This window comes from Candoia aspera, chromosome 2 (genome assembly GCF_035149785.1).
Source record: "Candoia aspera isolate rCanAsp1 chromosome 2, rCanAsp1.hap2, whole genome shotgun sequence".
Taxonomy (NCBI): domain Eukaryota; kingdom Metazoa; phylum Chordata; class Lepidosauria; order Squamata; family Boidae; genus Candoia; species Candoia aspera.
This window is the reverse complement of record NC_086154.1, coordinates 229,502,436-229,524,538: the sequence shown is the minus strand read 5'-3', so window position 1 is coordinate 229,524,538 and position 22,103 is coordinate 229,502,436. Positions and strand designations below refer to the sequence as shown.

Sequence of the window (22,103 nt, the reverse complement as noted above, 5' to 3'; positions counted from 1 at the left end):
AAAATAGAATCCAGATGGCAGATGATAGCTAAGTCCTTGTATGTGATGACCACTCTAGGATATTAGCCATCCCCAAATATGATGACTCCCCTCCCTGCCCCAAGCCAGGTGGCAGAGCCAGGTCTTCAAATTCCTCTGGAAGGCCAGGAGTGATGGGGCTAACCTCACCTCCAGGGGCAAGATGTTCCAGAGGGCAGGAGCTACTGCAGAGAAGGCCCACCTCCTGAACCCTGCCAGATGGAATTCTCTTATTGACGGGGTCCTCAACATGCCCTCTCTTCATGATCAGGTGGGACATGTTGACATAACGGGGAAGAGGTAGTTCCCTCAGGTAGCCTGGCTCCATGCCATGTAGGGCTTTAAAGGTGATAATCAACACCTTGAATTGGACCCAGAAGCAAACTGGTACCCAATGCAGCTCACAGAGCAAAGGTGTTACATGTGCCATTCTAAGGGCACCAAAAATTGCCTGCAAGGCTGCATTCTAGACCAGCTGTAGCTTCCGGATACTCTTTAAGGGTAGCCCCATGTAGAGCACATTGCAATAGTCTATATGGGAGATAACAAGGGCATGAGTGACCGTTCGAAGGGCTTCCTGATCCAGGAAGGGGAGTAACTGGTGCATAACACAAAGTTATGCAAAGGCCCTCCTGGCCACAGCTGCCACCTGCTCTTCGAGCAGGAGCCATGAGTCCAGGAGGACCCCCCAGATTCTGCACCAGGTCTGTCTGGGGCAGTGCAACCCCATTCAGAGCCAAAGATGACAAAGTCCTGGATATGGAAGAGCCATTAACCCACAGCTACTCTGTCTTACCAGGGTTCAGCTGAAGCCTGTTGTTCCCTATCCAGACCCCTACAGCCCCCAGGCACCGAGAGAGGGCAGTCACAGCATCACTTACCTCACCCTGGGTGGAGATATACAATTGGGTATCATCAGCGTATTGATGATACCTCTCCCCATGTTGACAGATGTTCTCACCCAGCAGTTTCATGTAGATGTTGAAGAGAAGCAGAGAGACAACCAGATCTCTTGCTCCCTATCAACACTGATTGGGACCAGTCCCAGAGGAAGGATGGGAACCATCACAGAACTGTGCCACCCACCCCAAACTCCCTGAGCTGCCCCAAAAGGATACCATGGTCGATGATATCAAAAGCCACTGAAAGGTCAAGAAGAGCAAGGATGGATGCACTGCCACCATCCCGCTCCCACCAGAGATCATCCATAACTGCGACCAATGCTGTTTCTCTCCCATATCTGGGCCTGAACCTGACTGAAAAGGGTCTAGATAATCCATTTCATCCAGAACCCTCTGGAGCTGCAACGCCACCACTTTCTCAACCACTTTCCCCAAAAAGGGGAGGTGGGAGACTGGATGAAAATTGTCCAGTACGGTAGGGTCCATGACTTCTTGAGGAGAGGGTGTACCAGCGCCTCCTTAAAGGATGTATGTATGTATGTGGTCAGGGTTTGGAATTTGCTTTACTTCCAATTTTGTACAGTTTTGTAAAAAAAAAAAAAATATCTGGAACTGCAGATTTTATGTCTGGTTGCACATTTAATTTTCAAAAGGCTTGAAAGTGTCATAGAACAGGTCTACCATTTCTGGTAATTCTGATGACTGAGCAGTCTGGCCTCTGACTTTGAAAAAGTGGTATAATCTTTTTCAGTGGTTGAAGCTGGGGTTTGAGATGATATGTTTCCACCCATGGCTAAAATCCTCAAGAGTTGAAATCTAAGAAAGCTGTTCCATTCTAAAACAACATCCACTGTCAACCATGCATAAAGGGAAACAAATTGATCCTTCACCCACATTAAACAAACAAGTGCTCCTCATCAGTCAAAAGGCAACAAGGAATTGCTAGCCATTTTGAGTATCAGTCTATAGGGAAAAGCAGGATATCACTGAATAAATAACACTTTCTTTGGTTTCCTTTAACTATATACCATTTTGTTTAAGTGGCAACCCACTCTAAGCACTTTAAATGTACCCAAAAAGACTCAGATACCTTCTCAATAGAATACTTGTAGTAATAAAACCCAGCTACGTTCCTGCTTGGTTGATCATGAAAAACTAACCAGGATTGTACCTGGTTAGCACTTGATTGGAAGACCATTCAGGACTGTGGCTTAGGCTGTGGAGCCATAAAACCAAACCAAACGAAAAACAAAAAGTTGGTGGTGGCAAATTAGTAAACTTTCCTGGCCAAACCTTAAGAGCATGTCCACAAAGCCAGGCTTGATTCACAGAAGGGATTATGTTTATTACTATAGTACAGGAGAAAATGTTAATTTCCAAGCAACCACTTGCCTAACTGGCTCAGCATCAAGGCCTGAGGTAAGAGAAAGGAAAATGTGCAGTTTGGCTTCATCCTGTTAATAGTATAGATAATAAACCTTCCAGAATTTAATAAATTGCATCAGCTTTACAATTGACTTTCCCCATGATAATTCCTTAGAAATAACCAGCACACTCGGAACCTGAATAATAACATTGGTCTACTCTGTAGGATTGTCATGCATCATTGTTCCTCCCACCCATGGGTATAGAGTAATAGCTATTTTTCAGGGTTGGCATAACTCATAGTCTTTCGGCCATGTGTTCTGTATTACAGTGTCCTCCCATGTGTAAAGCAATGATAGACTTTACTGCATGCAACAGCACAATAACTTTTTAAAATGCTTAGAAATTCAGAAAAAAAATAATAGTAAAATTGTAGTGAGAAATGCTATAAACTGTTACATTTTCCCAGTCATATCTATGCCAAAAGCTGCAGTTACTTTCCACCAAAGAAAGGAAATAAAAAGGTCTTCCTTCTCCATGCAGCTTTGTGCCTATAATTGTAGGACTGTTCATTCACTGCCTAAAAAGACAGACAAGCAAGAGCAATCCCCTTTTACTAAATCAAAGGGGTAGAAATATGACTATACATTTTGTTTCCTCTTGGCTTCCAGAAGGACTATGGCTTATCTGAAAAGAGGCAACTGGCCCTTCCTTTTCCCATCTTGCAGATGTTTATTGTATATGAAGGTGAAAAGATTGTGAGTTTGGCAAATGCATGCAAACAGATCAAGGAATGGAAGATGCCCACTCTGGCTTTAACCCACGTAACCCAACCCAACAGCTTCCCCTCTTGAGATTGGTCTTAAGTTCAAGAATTTAATCTTCCCCATGAAAACCTGGAGGGAAGAAAACTAAGGCTTTGACCCTTCATTTCAAATCATGGACCTGGAAGCTCTAAGCTGCACTGAACTCTTCTTTCCTGTTAAGTGTCAGGAAATCCATCTCAGTCAAGCTTGTAAGTCCATCTCTGTATCCATATTTCCCTGGTCCTCTTCATAAAATCAATTTTATTTACCATGTAGGTTTAGAATGTGTGCAACACCTTTCCACAACGTACACTATTTAATGTAGCTTCATTAAAACAAAGTATTAGGGAACAAATAAGACGGTATCACTTTCTGCAAATAGTGTGGAAAAGATCATGGACTTGTTGTTAAACAAGAAAAAAACCTAATTAAAGACCTCTGGTGGTTCAGGGGAATCTGCAGGGGATCAAAAAAGTTAAGGTGGCAGTTACAACTGTGCAGTAGAAGAATTGCCCCTTTTTAACATGTGTAATAAGCAGGCAGGGCTTTGATCACATAGTCACGGCCACCATCTTGACATTTTTGATCCCCTTCCTGGAGACACCCCTGGCTGTGATATGCCTATGTGATAGCTTTCATAAGTTGGGACACAGCATCTTTTAGGTGAGTGTTTTCAGCACTTGAAAGGTTTTCTTACAGTATATTGAGGGTCTGTTTCATTCTACTTGCATTTCAGACTGGGGAATCTTCACTGACACTGAAGTATATTTGATTCTTTTGCTAAGCTTTTTGAAACAAGTACAACAATTATGTTGTTATCAAATGGGATATCTGAACAGAAATAGGTAAATTTTTTCAGATAAGCAGATCAATTTCCTAATCTTTCTGAAGCTGAATTATCTATAACATTCATCCATAAATCCATAATATCCCAGATATTTATCAACCTGGTTTTTTTTTCCTATCATCCTTTTACCTAACTGGAGGTTCTTTCCAAACAATTTGCTTCCCAAATGTCTGTGGTGTGCTTTACTACCAAAAATTATGTTGTCCAATTCCAATGTCACCATTATTCTTTACAACGTAGTCTGACTTCCAGTTAATAAAAATAGTTAATTTACAATAGCTTACTATATAAACTACTTGTAACTGTTTATCAGCTTTCTTAATAGAATCTCACTTCTCAGTCAAATCCTGCTTCAGTTCTTCTTGACTTCTTTCATTTTATATAGATACTTGATTAGTCCTTTGCTTATTCATTGATTAGGATCACCATTCACTACAGGTGTATCCCCAAGTGTGTTTGGTGTGCATATGAGCAGTATAATGGATGGCCCACCCCATTTGAAGCCTTGCTTGCTAGAGCTAAGTAAGAAGCAATGTCTGCTTCTCCACCCTATGCTGTGGACTTTTCCTGAATTACCTTCTCATTGATAACAATGTGAAAATAATATGGTAACCAAATTTCATGGATTCCTGAGGAAAGACTTACCATAATTTCAATCAACCTGACCTATAACCAGGGGCATCTGAAAGTCAAGATTATGAGCAGTTGTGGCCTTCATCTTGACCCCCCTATGTAGACGTTCCTGCCTATAGCACTCTGGATCATACCCCCAACCATCCTCAATCCTTGGAAAACCTAATTGTGTACCTTCTGCTGTTAATGGTGGCCATAACCAGAAGACCATCCCCTGCACTAGCAGAATATGCCTTACCACCTAAGGAAGAGCACTGCCAGATCCTAGCTCCTTCCAGACTACAACTTCAGAAGGTTAGTATTATAAGCTCCTATGTCATGGTGTGCCAAATAAGGCAAATGGATTAAAAAAAACAAAAAAACAGCTCATTTCAACTGTAGGAGATTTTGGACAGAAAAGGCAGTATGCCAAGTTAAAACTGTTGCATTAGAACCCAATTAATTATGAGTGTCATTCCCTAAAATGCTTTACAAAAATAATGTAAATTCCAACAGTACTTGTTCAAGCATCTGTATATACCTGTGTCTATGAAAAATTTTCTTGTTAAAAGATTTTGTTAAATATTAAATGTTAATACAGCCCCTCCATTTCAGGAGTCTGTTAATTACTTTGTATTTTCAGAGAATAATACATCAAAACACTTTGATAACTAAACATGAAATATATTCAAAATGCTGAAATAAAATGGTGATATTATGACATTTTCATCAGGTAGATGAATTATTTCATTTTATAGAAAGTCTATTTTAAAACTAATAGGTTTATGTGTCTCTTCATTAAAAGAAGACTTGCATGCACAGTATACACATATTTACCATAGATGCATTTTTCTTACAACATCACATCATCAGAATCTGTATATAGATAGTGATTCTTCAGAACTAACACTAAATAAATAGAAATCTTTTTTAAAAAACAAAACAAAACTGATATACAAACAGATCCCATGGACATTTTGCTGCTCTTTGTAGCTGGTAAAAAAAATAGTACTATGAATTGGTAAAGAGTGGTGGTTGTATTCTGTACACCAACAGGGGATGGAGGAGAACAAATCCAGAATGGTATCATATATTGTTCTGGGTAAGAATATTTATTTATGAATTAATTTATGGATCCTTATACCTTAATACTTCAGCAAAGGATCATTACCTTATCCTGGTGCAGGAGCTTGAGCACCTCAATGATGCCATGAGCTAAACCGTGAAGGGCCACCCAAGATGGGAAGGTCATGACAGAGAGGTCAGACTAAATGTGATCCCTGGGGAAGGTAATGGCAACCCACCCCAGTATTCTTGCCGTGAAAACCAGATGGATCAGTACAACCAGATATATGTCGGTATACCATTGGAAGTTGAGACCCCCAGGTCGGAAGATGGTCAAAGTGCTACTGGGGAGGAACAGAGGATGAGGTCAACTAGCCCCAGACGTGATGATGCAGCTAGCTCAAAGTCAAAAGGACGGCTAGCGGCTGACGGTGCTGGTGGTGAACGGCGAACCTGATGTTCTAAGGATCAACACACCATTGAAACCTGGAATGTAAGATCTATGAGCCAGGGCGAATTGGATGTGCTTATTGGTGAGATGTCAAGATTAAAGATAGACATTCTGGGCGTCAGTGAACTGAAATGGACTGGAATGGGCCACTTCACATCAAATGACCACCAGATCTACTACTGTGGACAAGAGGACCACAGAAGAAATGGAGCAGCCTTCATAATTAATAGTAAAGTGGCTGAAGAAGTGCTTGGATACAACCCAAAAAATGATAGAATGATCTCAATTCGAATTCAGGGCAAGCCATCTAACATCCAAATATACGCCCCAACCACAGATGCTGAAGAAGCTGAAGTAGAGCAGTTCTATGAGGATCTGCAGCACCTACTGGACAACACGCCTAAAAGAGATGTTATTTTCATCACAGGAGACTGGAATGCTAAGGTGGGCAGTCAAATGACACCTCGAATTACAGGTAAGCATGGCCTGGGAGAACAAAACGAAGCAGGACATAGGCTGATAGAATTTTGCCAAGACAACTCACTCTGCATAACAAACACTCTCTTCCAACAACCTAAGAGACGGCTTTATACATGGACTTCCACAGATGGACAACACCGAAATCAGATTGACTACATCCTTTGCAGCCAAAGGTGGCAGACATCTATACAGTCAGTAAAAACTAGACCTGGAGCTGACTGTAGTTCAGATCACGAACTTCTTCTTGCACAATTTAGGATCAGACTAAAGAGATTAGGGAAGACCCACAGATCAACTAGATATGAGTTCACTACTATTCCTAAGGAATATGCAGTGGAGGTGAAGAATAGATTTAAGGGACTGGACTTAGTAGATAGGGTCCCGGAAGAACTATGGACAGAAGTCCGCAACATTGTTCAGGAGGCGGCAACAAAATACATCCCAAAGAAAGAGAAAACCAAGAAGGCAAAATGGCTGTCTGCTGAGACACTAGAAGTAGCCCAAGAAAGAAGGAAAGCAAAAGGCAACAGTGATAGGGGGAGATATGCCCAATTAAATGCAAAATTCCAGAGGTTAGCCAGAAGAGATAAGGAATTATTTTTAAACAAGCAATGTGCGGAAGTGGAAGAAGACAATAGAATAGGAAGGACAAGAGACCTCTTCCAGAAAATTAGAAACATCGGAGGTAAATTCCAGGCAGAAGTGGGTATGATCAAAAACAAAGATGGCAAGGACCTAACAGAAGAAGAAGAGATCAAGAAAAGGTGGCAAGAATATATGGAAGACCTGTATAGGAAGGATAACAATATTGGGGATAGCTTTGATGGTGTGGTCAGTGAGCTAGAGCCAGACATCCTGAAGAGTGAGGTTGAGTGGGCCTTAAGAAGCATTGCTAATAACAAGGCAGCAGGAGATGACGGCATCCCAGCTGAACTGTTCAAAATCTTGCAAGATGATGCTGTCAAGGTAATGCATGCTATATGCCAGCAAATTTGGAAAACACAAGAATGGCCATCAGATTGGAAAAAATCAACTTATATCCCCATACCAAAAAAAGGGAAACACTAAAGAATGTTCAAACTATCGAACAGTGACACTCATTTCACATGCCAGTAAGGTAATGCTTAAGATCCTGCAAGGTAGACTTCAGCAATTCATGGAGCAAGAATTGCCAGATGTACAAGCTGGGTTTACAAAAGGCAGAGGAACTAGGGACCAAATTGCCAATATCCGCTGGATAATGGAAAAAGCCAGGGAGTTTCAGAAAAACATCTATTTCTGTTTTATTGACTATTCTAAAGCCTTTGACTGTGTGGACCATAACAAATTGTGGCAAGTTCTTAGTGGCCTGGGGATACCAAGTCATCTTGTCTGCCTCCTGAGGCATCTGTATAACGACCAAGTAGCAACAGTAAGAACAGACCACAGAACGGAGTGGTTTAAGATTGGGAAAGGAGTACGGCAGGGCTGTATACTCTCACCCTCCCTATTCAACTTGTATGCACAATACATCATGCAACATGCTAGGCTTGCGGGAGTTAAAATCGCTGGAAGAAACATTAACAATCTCAGATATGTAGATGATACCACTTTGATGGCTGAAAGCAAAGCGGAACTGAGGAGCCTTATGATGAAGGTGAAAGAAGAAAGTGCAAAAGCTGGCTTGCAGCTAAACCTCAAAAAAACCAAGATTATGGCAACCAGCTTGATTGACAACTGGCAAATAGAGGGAAAAAATGTAGAAGCAGTGAAAGACTTTGTATTTCTAGGTGCAAAGATTATTGCAGATGCTGACTGCAGTCAGGAAATCAGAAGACACTTAATCCTTGGGAGAAGAGCAATGACAAATCTTGATAAAATAGTTAAGAGCAGAGACCTCAGACTGACAACAAAGGTCCGCATAGTTAAAGCAATGGTGTTCCCCGTAGTAACATATGGCTGTGAGAGCTGGACCATAAGGAAGGCTGAGAGAAGGAAGATCGATGCTTTTGAACTGTGGTGTTGGAGGAAAATTATGAGAGTGCCTTGGACTGCAAGAAGGTCAAACCAGTCCATCTTCCAGGAAATAAAGCCAGACTGCTCACTTGAGGGAATGATATTAAAGGCAAAACTGAAATACTTTGGCCACATGATGAGAAGACAGGACAGCCTGGAGAAGATGCTGATGCTAGGGAGAGTGGAAGGCAAAAGGAAGAGGGGCCGACCAAGGGCAAGATGGATAGATGATATTCTAGAGGTGATGGATTTGTCCCTGGGGGAGCTGAGGGTGTTGACGACCAACAGGAAGCTCTGGCGTGGGCTGGTCCGTGAAGTCACGAAGAGTCGGAAGCGACTAAATGAATAAACAGCAAAATACCTTAATAATGGATGGCTCAGTGTTTAACCACAGAATGCAGAAATAGAGAACTACAATGTATCCAATAGCAGTTTGCTCTAGCAGAAACAAACCTATTTCAACAAGATATTCAAATCTTCCCAGCCAAACACATCCACTGCAGCTCCCTATAACTTCATCCAAATGCAAACCCTATGAGTTAAGAGAATGCTTTGGAACAGGATAGGATATTGCATAAAAGTAAAAGAAAATCAGTAAAAAAAAGTTGGTGTTTTGCCTGTGTGAGTGAAATAACCTTCTGCTAGCACTGAACCAACATTGGATATAACCCTGGGACCATAACTGAAGTCTGAAGTAAAGCAAAAATGCATTACAAGAATATCTATTAGACTCCAAGAGACAGTTAATCAGAAGGCATGACTGACACATTAATCCTCTTCTCCACATTCTTTACTAGCCTTTGGCAAAATATTTAAATAGCTATAATCTGCAGCAATCTAATCACCTCAAGAACCACAGAAAGGAAGAGTTAGAACGTGTGGATCAGGGATCTGTCCCTACTGGCCAGGTCCTTGGGACTGAATATTTGGGGATACACTGCAGAGATTTTATCTGCACTTTGTCCTAAAGTTCTCACCATCCCACCCACTGCAGTTTTTACTCCCTAAAAAAGTGAAGTGTGATCTCCAGCCAACAATAGTAGTACATCTTAGGGAATAAGGAAATTCCCTAAGATGGTAAATGCATCCTTGAGAGAGGGGTATTTCCAGCAGACTTTAAGGAGGTGCTGGTGTGCCCCCGCCTCAAGAAACTATCGCTGGACCCTACTATATTGGACAATTTTCATCCAGTCTCCCACCTCCCCTTTTTAGGGAAGGTGGTCAAGAAAGTGGTGGCATTACAGCTCCAGAGGATCCTGGATGAAACGGATTATCTAGACCCCTTTCAATCAGGTTTCAGGCCTGGCTATGGGATGGAAACAGCATTGGTCACACTTATGGATGATGTCTGGCAGGAGTGGGATGGAGGGAGTGTGTCCATCCTGGGTCTTCTTGATCTCTCAGTGGCTTTCGATACCATCAACCATGGTATTCTTTTGGGTCGGCTCAGGGAGTTGGGGGTGGGCAGCGTAGTCTTGAGCTGGTTCACCTCCTTTCTCCAGGGCCGGTCCCAATTGGTGTTGATAGGGAGTGAGAGATCCAGCCTGCAGCCCCTTCTTTGTGGGGTGCCGCAGGGTTCGGTTCTCTCTCCTTTGCTATTTAACATCTACATGAAACCTCTGGGCGAGATCATCTGTCACCACGGAATGAGGTATCATCAATTTGCTGATGATACTCAATTATATATCTACATCCCAGGTGACATAAGTGATGCTGTGACCACCCTTGCCAGGTGCCTGTGGGTTGTGGGTGTCTGGATGGGGAACAACAGGCTTCGACTGAACCCTGGCTGTGGATTAATGGCACCCCGGGTTCTGGGAAATTGTCATCTTTAGTGCTGGATGGGGTTGCACTGCCCCAGACAGACCCGTTGTGTAACTTGGGGGTCCTCCTGGACTCATGACTCCTGCTTGAAGAGCAGGTGGCAGTCGTGGCCAGGAGGACCTTTGCGCAACTTCTGGTTGTGCTCCAGTTATGCCCTTTCCTGGACCAAGAGGCCCTTTGAACAGTCACTCATGCCCTGGTCATCTCCCATATAGGCTACTGTAATGCGCTGTACATGGGGCTACCCTTGAAGAGTATCTGGAAGCTTCAACTAGTCCAGAATGCAGGTGCACGGGCAATCCTGGGTGTGCCAAGGTTTGCACATGTAACACCTTTGTTGTGTGAGCTGCACTGGGTCCCAGTCTGCTTCCGGGTCCAATTCAAGGTGTTGGTTATTACCTTTAAAGCCCTACATGGCATGGGATCAGGATATCTGAGGGACTGTCTTGTCCCGATTACATTGATCCTCCCCACCCGGTCATGCAGGGAGGGCATGTTACGGACCCCATCCCTAAAAGAATTTCATCTAGTGGGGTCTTGGAAGCATGCCTTCTCTGTAGTAGCTCCCACCCTTTGGAACATCCTTCTCCCAGAGGTGAGACAGGCCCCCTCACTCCTGGACTTTCGAAAAAGATTAAAGACCTGGTTTTGCCAGCAGGCTTGGAATGGAAGGGGGAATAGCTATACTTGGGGATGGCTAGCACCCTAGAGTGACTTCTGATGGATCTACTATACTCACAGTCTGATAAAGAACTCTTGCCCAGCTTGATTCCATTCCATTCTTATTTTTATTGTATTTATTGTATTTATAACTGTTTTGGTTTTTAATTCTATTTTATTGAAAACTGCTCAGTCCCTCCTAGAGAGGAAGATGGGCAGTGATAAAATTTGATAAATATAAATAAATAAATAAATAATGTTTGGGTTTGATTGATTTTGTTTTTAATTCATTCATCAAACTCCTTTTTTTCCTAATCACTGCCTGTAAGCCTGGAAACATTTGACAGGGTGATAATTGCATCATGATCTGCAATATATCAATAAAGCATTCTTCTAGACTGCTTAGTCCTAATAAGTTTTCTGTTAATTCATTTAATTTCAGTGACACGCTTTTGCCTGGTCAGTGGGGGGAAAAATGTCCAAAGAGGTCAAAAGTCTGGTGCAGCCACAACATATTAAAATGAACAATAGGAAACTGAAACTACTTTTACTAGGCTGGAATCTGGATATTTCACTCCTGTGTAAATGGGTCAAAAGCTTTCCAGCATTAAACAATCATATAAATTGTATTAACATTTAGCCCTGACAACTGGAGACCATATGCTCTAAGAGGCTTAATGAAACTCTAACCTGCTTTCCAAGTATAGTACAGTGTAATAATCTCTAGTCTTTTCATGCCATGTTAATTCCTGCAGATCTGTAATAGACTTCAGTCTGCAAAGTAGAGTGTGTCTATGTATGTGGGAAGGGGAGGAAAGAATAGGTCATTCGGGCACAGCTGGGCACTCTGTGTGGGAAAGTAGCTTGGCTTAATAAAGTCTTTTATTCTTACAGCTTCAACCAAATCTTTCGAAATAAATCTCAGGGAAGCCAGCCAGTGAAGTTTTCTGAGGGAAAATGTCTCTAAAAGTCAAGACCTTTCAGGTCAATTTCAAATTACCTTGTGGAACAAAAGCCTTGCAGACCTCTTCTTTCTCTTTGTTTTCTCCCCTGGGACTTTAAGGCAGCCTAGAGAGCATTGCACCACACCTGGTTCCCCATTATTAAAGAGAAACACTGAGAGCACCAGAGGGTGGGTGTGTAGGTGTGTTTTGGAGGAGGATTTGTGTCATGTGGGAGAGCAGAAAGGAGGGATTCACAGCCATCAACTCAACAGGCAGTTAATGGTAAAGGAGAGGAGCAGGCTTGGACTTCAGAAAACTAGAAGCAGACAAGCTGAAAGAAGCACAGCCCAGCAGCTTCACCACTCCAGCAGAAATGCTGAGAAGCTACAGCTAGCAGCTGATAGAGCACCTTCCTTTTCTTACCCCAGAACAGGCTGAGAAACTGCCAAGCTAATGCTTCAACAGCAGCTGACAGCAATAGAAGCCAATCTGAAGGTGGCTGAATGGTAGCTAAAGACTTTGTTGTAAGCTCAGACAACAAAGGAGAATAGGATTGTTATAAACCAATGTTTCTCAACCTTTAAGAGGTGTGGACTTCGATCCAGCATGCTGGCTGGGGAAATCTGGGAGCTGAAGTCCATGCCTCTTAAACTTGGCAAGTTTGAGAAACTCTGGTATAGACTGTTTAGGACTAAGATGTATGCATAGAAGAGAACCAGTTTGGTATAGTGGTTAAGGCACCAGGCTAGAAACCAGGAGACTGAGTTCTAGTCCTGCCTTAGGCACAAAGCCAGCTGGGTGACCTTGAGCCAGTCACTTTCTCTCAGTCCTAGGAAGGAGGCAATGGTAAACTACTTCTGAAAATCTAGACAAGAAAAAGTGCAGGGACTTGTCCAGGCAGTCTCCAAGAATGGGACATGATTGAATGCATTAAAACAAAAACACAAACACATAGACATGGATGTTTGTATAAATATTGGACAGCATAGTATAAGCTTAGAAATAAGTGGCAAGGTAGAAGGTAAAGTAAGTTTGTATAATAGCCTTCCTAGAAACACAGGGAAGATAAAAACAGTCTGTTTGCTGCTGGTCTCTTTAGGACTGTCTGTGCTAATTACCCAACAGTATTTGTTACAGTGGCTCTGGAAAGTTCTGTGGCTTTGGATATTTAGATACTGTACATTTTTGCCTGTTGTTCATATATTCCTTCTCTCTCCCTGCTTTTATCTGACTTTTGTCCTATTTTGCCAGTTAACTTTTTTTTTTAATGTTTGTGATGTTTAATAAATATCAAGCTGTGTGCATTTGCTGACTGAACTAAGTGGCTTGTGTGCTTGCTCAGATCTGAATATACAGACTGACTGGGAGTGTCCTGGGTACATACTAAACTGAAAATTACCCATAATCATTTTCCAACTCTCATATCATTTATATTAACCTAAAAGATGTTACTGGTTAAAACATGACAGATCCCTTACTTTTCAGTCGCTACTGATCTAAACCAGTGTGTCAATGAGTCACTGCAGCTGCTGCTACTTATTTCTTTTTTTGTGCCAACAAATAGGAGCTAAAATTAAAATGCCTTGTTTTGAAAGCATTAGGGCTCTCATGTTAAATTACAATCTATTTAGCCATTTTTGAATGAATCAAATGGGACTGATGATGCAGTTTCTTTATCTGCAAAACCAATCTTGTTCAGCTAAATGTTTCTCTAGAGTGCCTGTGTTAAGTAGATGATAAAAAAAATCAACTCCAAAATAAAGAAATAGAAACATGAGCAATGCCTAATCCAAGTACTTCCACTCTTCCCAAAAAGCACATCTGCACTGGTTTTGTTAACTGTTGATAGCTTTGCTATCAGAATTCCATTTTAACCAATGTTGATAATTATCTGATTCTCAGGCCTAGAATTGTTTTAAGAATACTTCATATTGCTTTATTTGTTTAAGCATGCATGCCTACTGAGATAGTGCTTGCTGAATAACCTTGACTTTATTGGTCTTGTGCTTATATTGAGATTACAAAGTCTGATCCAGCAAAGAACACACAAACTGCTCCCGTTTTCCATATGTGGGAGAGGGTAGTATGGTCATAGAGGAAAAATGCCTTTGATTTTAATCTTTAGAGAGATATAGCCCAATTACACTCTTCCTCAAATCTACACCAGAAGGCAGAAAATTCTAAACCATCAGGAATTTTGTGGTGGACTTGTGATTCAAAAAAGATACAGAAAATGTAATGTTCAAAACGCAACTGCATTTGAGGGAGAAGCCCTGAAATGAAACGTATTTGAAACATGCTTTCAAGAAGTGTTTATGCTAAACAAAGTGCCTACAAAAATGAGCATCAAATGACTACAAATTAGGGGTGTCAGTAGTCTAGAAACAGGTCAGTTTTGTTGGTCCAAAGATAGCCCAATTCAACTCTGTGCCCAAATCTGGAACAAGATTTGGACATTAGAGCTTCATATAGCTTTTTTCTCCAATAGTGTAAAAAACAACAACAACCCACAACTCCAATAGTGTAGAATGAAAAAAAATATATGATTTTGTTCTGTTATGTTTTTAGAATGAGATTTACAGACAAAACAAGATTTACTGGACATAGATAGAAAATAACTTTAAAATAATTTTCAAAATTTGATACTGCCTGCAGGCTCCAGATAACTGGTATATGTAGTCTGTGTAACTTCTGAGATCTTTGAAATGATAATACACTAAAGGCCCCACTTCACATTATGCCATCCATGTGAAGCCAATCAAAATAATTTCCACTAGTAGGTACAGATCTATGGTAACATTCTCAGGAGAATATTTTAGCCTTCTTTGAAAACATTCATGTACCAATGGATCTTCTTTGTAGTCATGTGGCAGTGGCATGTTGATTCACCACACACCATGCATGACTCCTTTGCTACTTATTAAGGTCATGTTAATAAGAGCTACATACAGATTATTTCAATCAAAATGATAGAAGTACACTGTTATCAAACCAGTAGGACATCCAATGCAGGAAAATATGCATTCAGTAAACAAAGACTAAAATTAAACCATTCGGAATGAAGATTATGGCTTGGTTATTGCAAGAAAGATTAGGAAACTTTATGCTTTTATATTTTAGAAATTATTAATGCATATCAACATTTTTGGGTTTTGTTTGTTTTATTTGCACTTACCAACCTCCATAACACTAGAACAATTGGAATCTGTGATGCCATCAGGACATTCGCAAGAATAGAAATCATCCAAACCAGACACACAGATGCCTCCATTTTCACAAGGATTAGAGTCACATGCATCCCCTGTAAGTGAAAGAAAGAATTGCTCAATTGTATGGTAAACAATACAATAAATATATGTTCACTAAGCATCCAGGATAAGTTTATTATTTTCCTATTTTAACAACAAGAAAACTGTTCTATAGGGCTCCTCCAATAGTTTTTTTGTTAAGGGTTTAATAGGAATAATCTCTTTTGAAAGCCATGCATTCAATGGCTATAAGTTAAAAAGAGGTATTCTTCTTCTGATTATTTTTTTGTTCTGTACCATTGAGCAAGTACTATCTGTTGAATACTAGGGATGAAATGTAAAATACTACCAACTTAGTATAAGGAGGATTGATAGAAGGGATATTGCTAAACAAGAAGAAAGGACAGCATCCAATATTTTTCCCACAAAGCTCCTACAAAAAGGGAAAATACAAATTTCCAAAGCATCCGTCAGCAACAGTAAAATACTATAGATAATATTTTAGTCAGACCTAAAGAAAATAGGAAGACTTTCAGATGCATCCTTTTATAAGTGTCTTTTAAAAGGAAATCCTGAATTATAGGTTGTTCAAATATGTTTTTCTTGTATTCTTTTTCTCTATTCAACACTAAGAAAGATGTTTACTGACATTATCAGCCTACATTTCCAACACTTAGCATTCTATGGCAAATTGAGTTTTTTTGTAGTTCAATAAAATTTATGTGCCTTGTTAGATTAGAAAGATATATGTTTGAACAATTAAGGTGCAGTTCGCTTAAAAACATAACACCATTCATAAATTACATGAGTTACATAGGCCCATGAGAGGAAGAAGCACACTGTTGCCTTATGAACAACATAAGTCATCTTCAGAGAAAAAGCCAGAATGAAAGCAACTGCTTATGGGAATACTCTGTCATAGGATATAATTATGTCAAATCAACCTTTGGTTCTTTTAGTCTATACTGTTGACCTTGACTGGCAGTTTCAAATGGGGAACATCTATGAGAACTTTTGCAGAGAACTTTCTCGCATATAATATCTCCAGGTAGGGCATATCAATCATACAGAAGCAAAGATGTGAGCAGCTGATCACATTCCCCACATCTACCCTGAAGATGACATTAACACATAGGTGTTAGAAATGAAGCTTCTGCGTTAGCAGATGCCCACAAAATTTGCACAAATTAATTAACTCCTGTTTAGTAGGTAGACCATCTAACTTAGCTGCAATTTTTAAAATCTAATATGTTTATTTTAAACTATTTTTCACAAGAACTCTATGTACAGCCCCAAACATTTCCTAATTGCTGATACAGGGAACTAGTGGTAAAAAATGTTTATTCAATCAGGAAGACATCATACATTTGTATACTTAGGAAATAGGTCCTATTGTAGCCTTCCTCCATCTTGTATATTGAACAGCAACTCCCAGAATTCCCACCTGTTATGCTCAATAGCCATACTGAATTGGGTTTTTTTTTTAAGTCATCAAAGATATGACATTTTGGATAAGTATTTTGCATTTTTGTTAATGTAGACAAGGAACAATGAATGGAAACTTGATTTTTAAGTATAAAGGGTGGGAGGTGTTGTAATCTAAAGGTCAAATTTTGTAACCTCTCATCTGCTAGATTGTATATTGACAAATTGGTCTGTTACAAAATGTAATATATTTGTCCAGAATATGACATATTACTTCAGAATATACACAAGGCATTTCTGATTCTAGCATTTCAAATTGGAAAGCTGTGAAGCAGAGTATGATCTAGACAACACCTATTAGAATAGCATCCATTTGATTTCACTGGACTTTCATTAAGTACTCAGGGATCCATCTGATTAATAGTTCTCTTTCTGTCATACCTGTACCCTGTATTTCATAATATCCTAATAATAATGAAATCAGCTCATGTAGTATGTCAACTAAATCTCTCTCCTCATGTATGCGTCTATCATATACTGCTAATCATGTCATTTTAAAAATTAATTTCCTCTTATTTAGAACAGAAACAAACATACTCTTTATTGGTCCCTCATTTGTCTGATTGCTAAGAAATATAGAGGTATTGCTAAGGAGTTGGATTTCCTCTGGATGAAAGTGCATCAGAGATATATGGTTTCTCTGAATAATGGTTTGATTTACCAATGTACAAGCAAAGCCTAGTAAAAACAACATCAAAAAGCAGAAGAAATGGATTTTCAAAGCAACAATATGGATTTCAATATAACATTATGTATCTCCCTAGCTTCCAACACAACTTGCATCAGGTCCGGATACATTCAAACTCTCTGCTTCTCCCTCTCCAAACAGACTATATACCTAAGATTTCAACCCTGCAGGTCATTAAATATCCATCCAAATGTCCCATCACCCCAGTTGGGTTCTAGTTCTCTCTAACAGCAAGCAATCAGTTTAACAAAAGATGGTTATCCAGCAGCTATAACACAACCTCTCTCCTCAAGTTTGAGTTTGTTAGCCTTTCAGAATAAATACAGCTAAAGAGGTCTTAAGAAAGAAATAAGGTTTAGATACTTGCTTGGCAAAACCATTATAAAATATATCCAAGTGATTTTTTTTTTGTTTTCTTTTAATAAATATTTCTATTTTTTGTTTGTTTGTTTGTTTAAGGTGTGATGCTATCCTTTCCATGAAATGAAAAATCTATACCATTCTTTTTTGCATAAAAGTATCTACCAGGAAACCTATTATGAGAGCACCCTGGACTCAAATAGAAGGAGCTGATCATGTTCTTTAAACAAGTGGCACTGAAGCTACTAGAAACCAATGGTCAAGACTGAGTCACAACCAAAATCCATTAGCTGCTGCCACTGGGTCTGTCTACTTTTGGAGTTCCTGATCAGAACAAGACAATTGCCTTATTCAAACTATTAAAGACCATAACAAAAGAAAAAAGATGAAGTCAACTATCGAGTAGCAGATATATAATTATTTTCATGAAGAACATACAACACTGTAGTCAAGTTATCCCTCAGTAGAGAATGAAAACATTCTTTTCTTGTGCTGTGTATATCTCTGTACAGGCTCACAAATCTCTTTATATTAAATCTCTATTTATATATGTCAGCCTAGCTGGGTGGCTGCATCTAGCTGATCTTGGCTGAATTCAAAATATTAAGTAGGACCAAACCTGGTTAGTCATCAAAAACATCAAACCAGGAGACTGACAGTTCTAGTCCCGCCTTAGGCAGGAAAGCCAGCTGGGTGACCTTGGGCCAGTCACTCTCTCAGCCCAACTCACCTCACAGGGTTGTTGTTGTGGGAAAATAGGAGGAGGAAGTATTTTCACTGCCTTGAGTTATTTATAAAAAAAATAATAAAGGTGGGATAGAAAATGAATGGATGGATGGATGGATGGATGGATGGATGGATGGATGGATGAATGAATGAATGAATGAATGAATGAATGAATGCATGCATGCATCCCAGAAGCTGGTAATGGCAAATCATTTCCAGGAAAATGACTTAGAGATGACTATAAAGTTACCAGATTGAGTCCAGTTTGAAGGGCACTTTATATATATATATATATATATATACACACACACACACACACACACACACACACACACATATATATATATATATATATATATATATATATATACACATACATACATACATACATACACATACACACACACACACACACACACACACACACAAGTCAACTCAAGAATCATCTTACTCATCTGAATGGGACTGACTCCCTGATAAGTGGATATAAGATTATGGACTTTTATGCAATTGGATTTTTTATATAAATATTGATGTTCTAGAACTTCCTTGGTTGATGCTACAGTATAGGTCTCTTCAAATCCCCAAACGGTTGCTTCTTGTTATGAAGGAAATCCTGTTCTTGGTTAACTCCACCTTCTTGTCATTAATTAGCCCAATCATAAGGTACACTCTCAAGTGAAGGTAGAAACATTCCCTTGACATCATACTTCATGGAATTCTATTTTTTTTCTCACTTTATGGGGCTGTTTATATAATGTGCACAGTAGCTCTAGAATTTCCTCTAAGACAGTGGTTCTTAATCTTTTTGTGCCATGGACCCCTTTGAACAAAGTGAAACATGCAAACTAGCATGTAGTAGATAGCAATGAAGGCTGCAGAAAAGATATTAGTTTGAGTATAATGTGACTATACCTACAGAGTTCAGAATTGTATAGGCAATTATATTCCCTGTGATGCTCCATGGACAAAGTTAGACTTCAAAGAGTATTGACATTTTGGAATGTTGGGGTTGGAGAAAATTCTTGAGAATACCATGGATAGATAGAAAAACAAACAAATAGATCGTAGAACAAATCAATCCATAGTTCTCACTTGGAGCACAAAGGACCAGGCTGAAATTACAATATTTGGATATTTTGGAAATTATGATATTATGTGAAGACCTAGTTCCCTTGACAACTGGGAGGGAAGAGAAGAAAGATAATGCTGAAAGAAGTAGAAGGAAAAAGAAGAAAAGGATGACCAGCAACAATGTGGATGGATGTAATTTAGAGTGGAGATGATCATTCTGGAGAAGGTCTATCTATGTTGTCACTAAGAGTTAACACTGACTTGATAGCCATTATCAATCAATCAATCAATCAATCAATCAGTCATAGTTACCTGGCTCTGCAGAGAGGTATTATAAAATATTGCAGCTGGAGGGGAGAAACAAATCACATCTATCCAAGCATCAGTACATCTACTGTATTTACAAAGCAACAATTCTAATGTGACAATTTCAGCATTAAGAAAGATTGCAATGAAGCCAACACTTTTCCAAATGAATGGGATGGAAAAGAAATTTACGTTCACTTTGCCAGGTGTTAGGCAAATAAGTCATTTTGAAAATTGACCTGGGTAACCTTGCTTCTTGCTTGTTGTGTATCCTATTCTGCCAGTTAAGCATCTGAGCAAGTTACATGTTGGTTCAAGCAGAGAACCAATGACCTGGCTTTCCATATTTGAAAGCATCTGTTTTTCTGTTCTATCCTAATGTTCTCTGGGCAGGTTTCATGTTATTCATAGCATACTTTCGGGAATAAAGGTGGCCAAAGGGCAGTCTTTAAGGATCAATTTGGTATCTCTTTACCAGGAGAAAAGATGTTGAGGACCCAGTTATTACCGATATAGATATGGGATGCTGGGAATTATGTTCCTACCAGTTTTGATAATTAATATGTCAAAGAAGATACTGCTTGTGCAAACCGATATGGAAAATTTGATTAAAATTAAATTAGGAAACTTGGGCATTAGAGGATGCTACTGAATTCATATTGCTCATTTATACAGTAGATCTGTGCTAGGCAGCAGCAGCAAAGCAATCTTGGTGGATATGAAAGTACATGAACACCAGATTTCTCATTTCTAAAAAGCTTGTTCTTATTTTATGCCAGATGTGCATTATACACAACTTTTTGGAATATTTTGTTGAGGTTATTATTTTTTTAAAAAAATGCACTGGAAACTGCACAGAGAGCTTGATATGGTGTGTATTTTTTATTATGCTTTTAGTTTGGGAAACTGCCCAGAGTTGTTTGGGAATTGAGCAACCTAGAAAAGAAACAAGCAAACAAATATGCAAGTGGGACATGCAGTGAAATGAACCCTGTACTCTAGTATGCCCTATGTGTCATACTCCATTCCATTTTCCCTCCCCCACAGGTAGTCAGCATTGTATGAAAACAATCCATTGGGTGGTTTTTTTGGGTACTGTGGCAGGGGATTGGGCTTTGTTGAAAACCATAAGGTTTCTTTGTACTTGCTAATATAGAACCCTTCCCTTGCTTGAGCTATATAAATAATGGCAGTCATAGCCTGAGATATGGCTGCAAGTATTATTTTAGGCACTAATATGATTTCTGGTACTTGGTGTCCTTGCTTTCAACAACATGGCAGCCATAGAATATAATCTAACTTCTCTTTCCCTCCCAACAATAACATTGTTGGCTTTGGGCCCAGCCTTTCTAAGAATTCAGGCTTGTGTCATCTTTTGGTACACCCTTGAACACCTCATGAGAAAACATGAGTAGGATGCAAGAGGTCTTACAGGACTTCAGCTGTGGTATTATTAGTTTTAGTTTTCCTCCTATCAATTTCATTATTAAAGATAGAATTGGAAAACTGGTCAGTAATGCCCAGTGACAATGATAGCTGTGCATTTCTCTACACAGTCTTTCAATTTACAAAGTAAATACAAATGACAAACAAAATAGCACTGGTTCCGTAAAAAAGAAATCCATAGGTCTGTATGAGGCAGAGATCTCGGTTTTTTACATATACTATTGCTTTGCTACTTTCAAAGTATTTCAATTATTGGGCATTTGTTTAGGGTTTGGGACTAGGGAATGACTGCCCAATCTATAAATAATCCATGTTAATCCAGTAAGATAACTTCCTAACGAAACAAGAAAGGTGTATAGTTATTACATGCATAAAATGAGCACAAGTGGACAATAGGGCCTAGTCTCTAATTGTTCCTTATATCCATACACTAGTAGAGTAGTAAATATAGGCATACTCAGTTCAGTGAGTTAAGAATGTGGTAAACTTTACATAGAGTAAAAGTTATGCGAAAGTCTTCTAGAAGACCAGAGTATTAGGATAAGAGCTGTTTCAGAATGAAAGCAGAATACAAAGAATTTTACCACAAACTTTCTTAACTCCACCTGGTTGCTAGGCTACTGGCACACAGAGAATCAATTAGTTCTTCAACCTGACAGACCCCACTTGTATATGATAGAGCTTTAAAAAAAATTAGCCCTTAACTGCATTCTTTAGGTAAATGATTACTTGCCATTGCTATTCTAACATTGTCCTGTGGTTATGCTTTCCAGCATTTAAATGTACAAAATTAATGAAAAT

General features: G+C 39.5%; 1 protein-coding gene across 1 annotated transcript in view; it reads right to left on the bottom strand.

Annotated features, from left to right (window-relative positions):
- Nucleotides 1-22,103, bottom strand: part of EDIL3 (EGF like repeats and discoidin domains 3) — a 263,167-nt gene that overhangs the window by 158,357 nt on the left and 82,707 nt on the right. Inside the window, exon 2 of the mRNA XM_063295452.1 lies at nucleotides 15,145-15,270. Coding sequence (XP_063151522.1) covers nucleotides 15,145-15,270 — 126 coding nt within the window. The remainder of the gene's footprint in view (nucleotides 1-15,144; nucleotides 15,271-22,103) is intronic.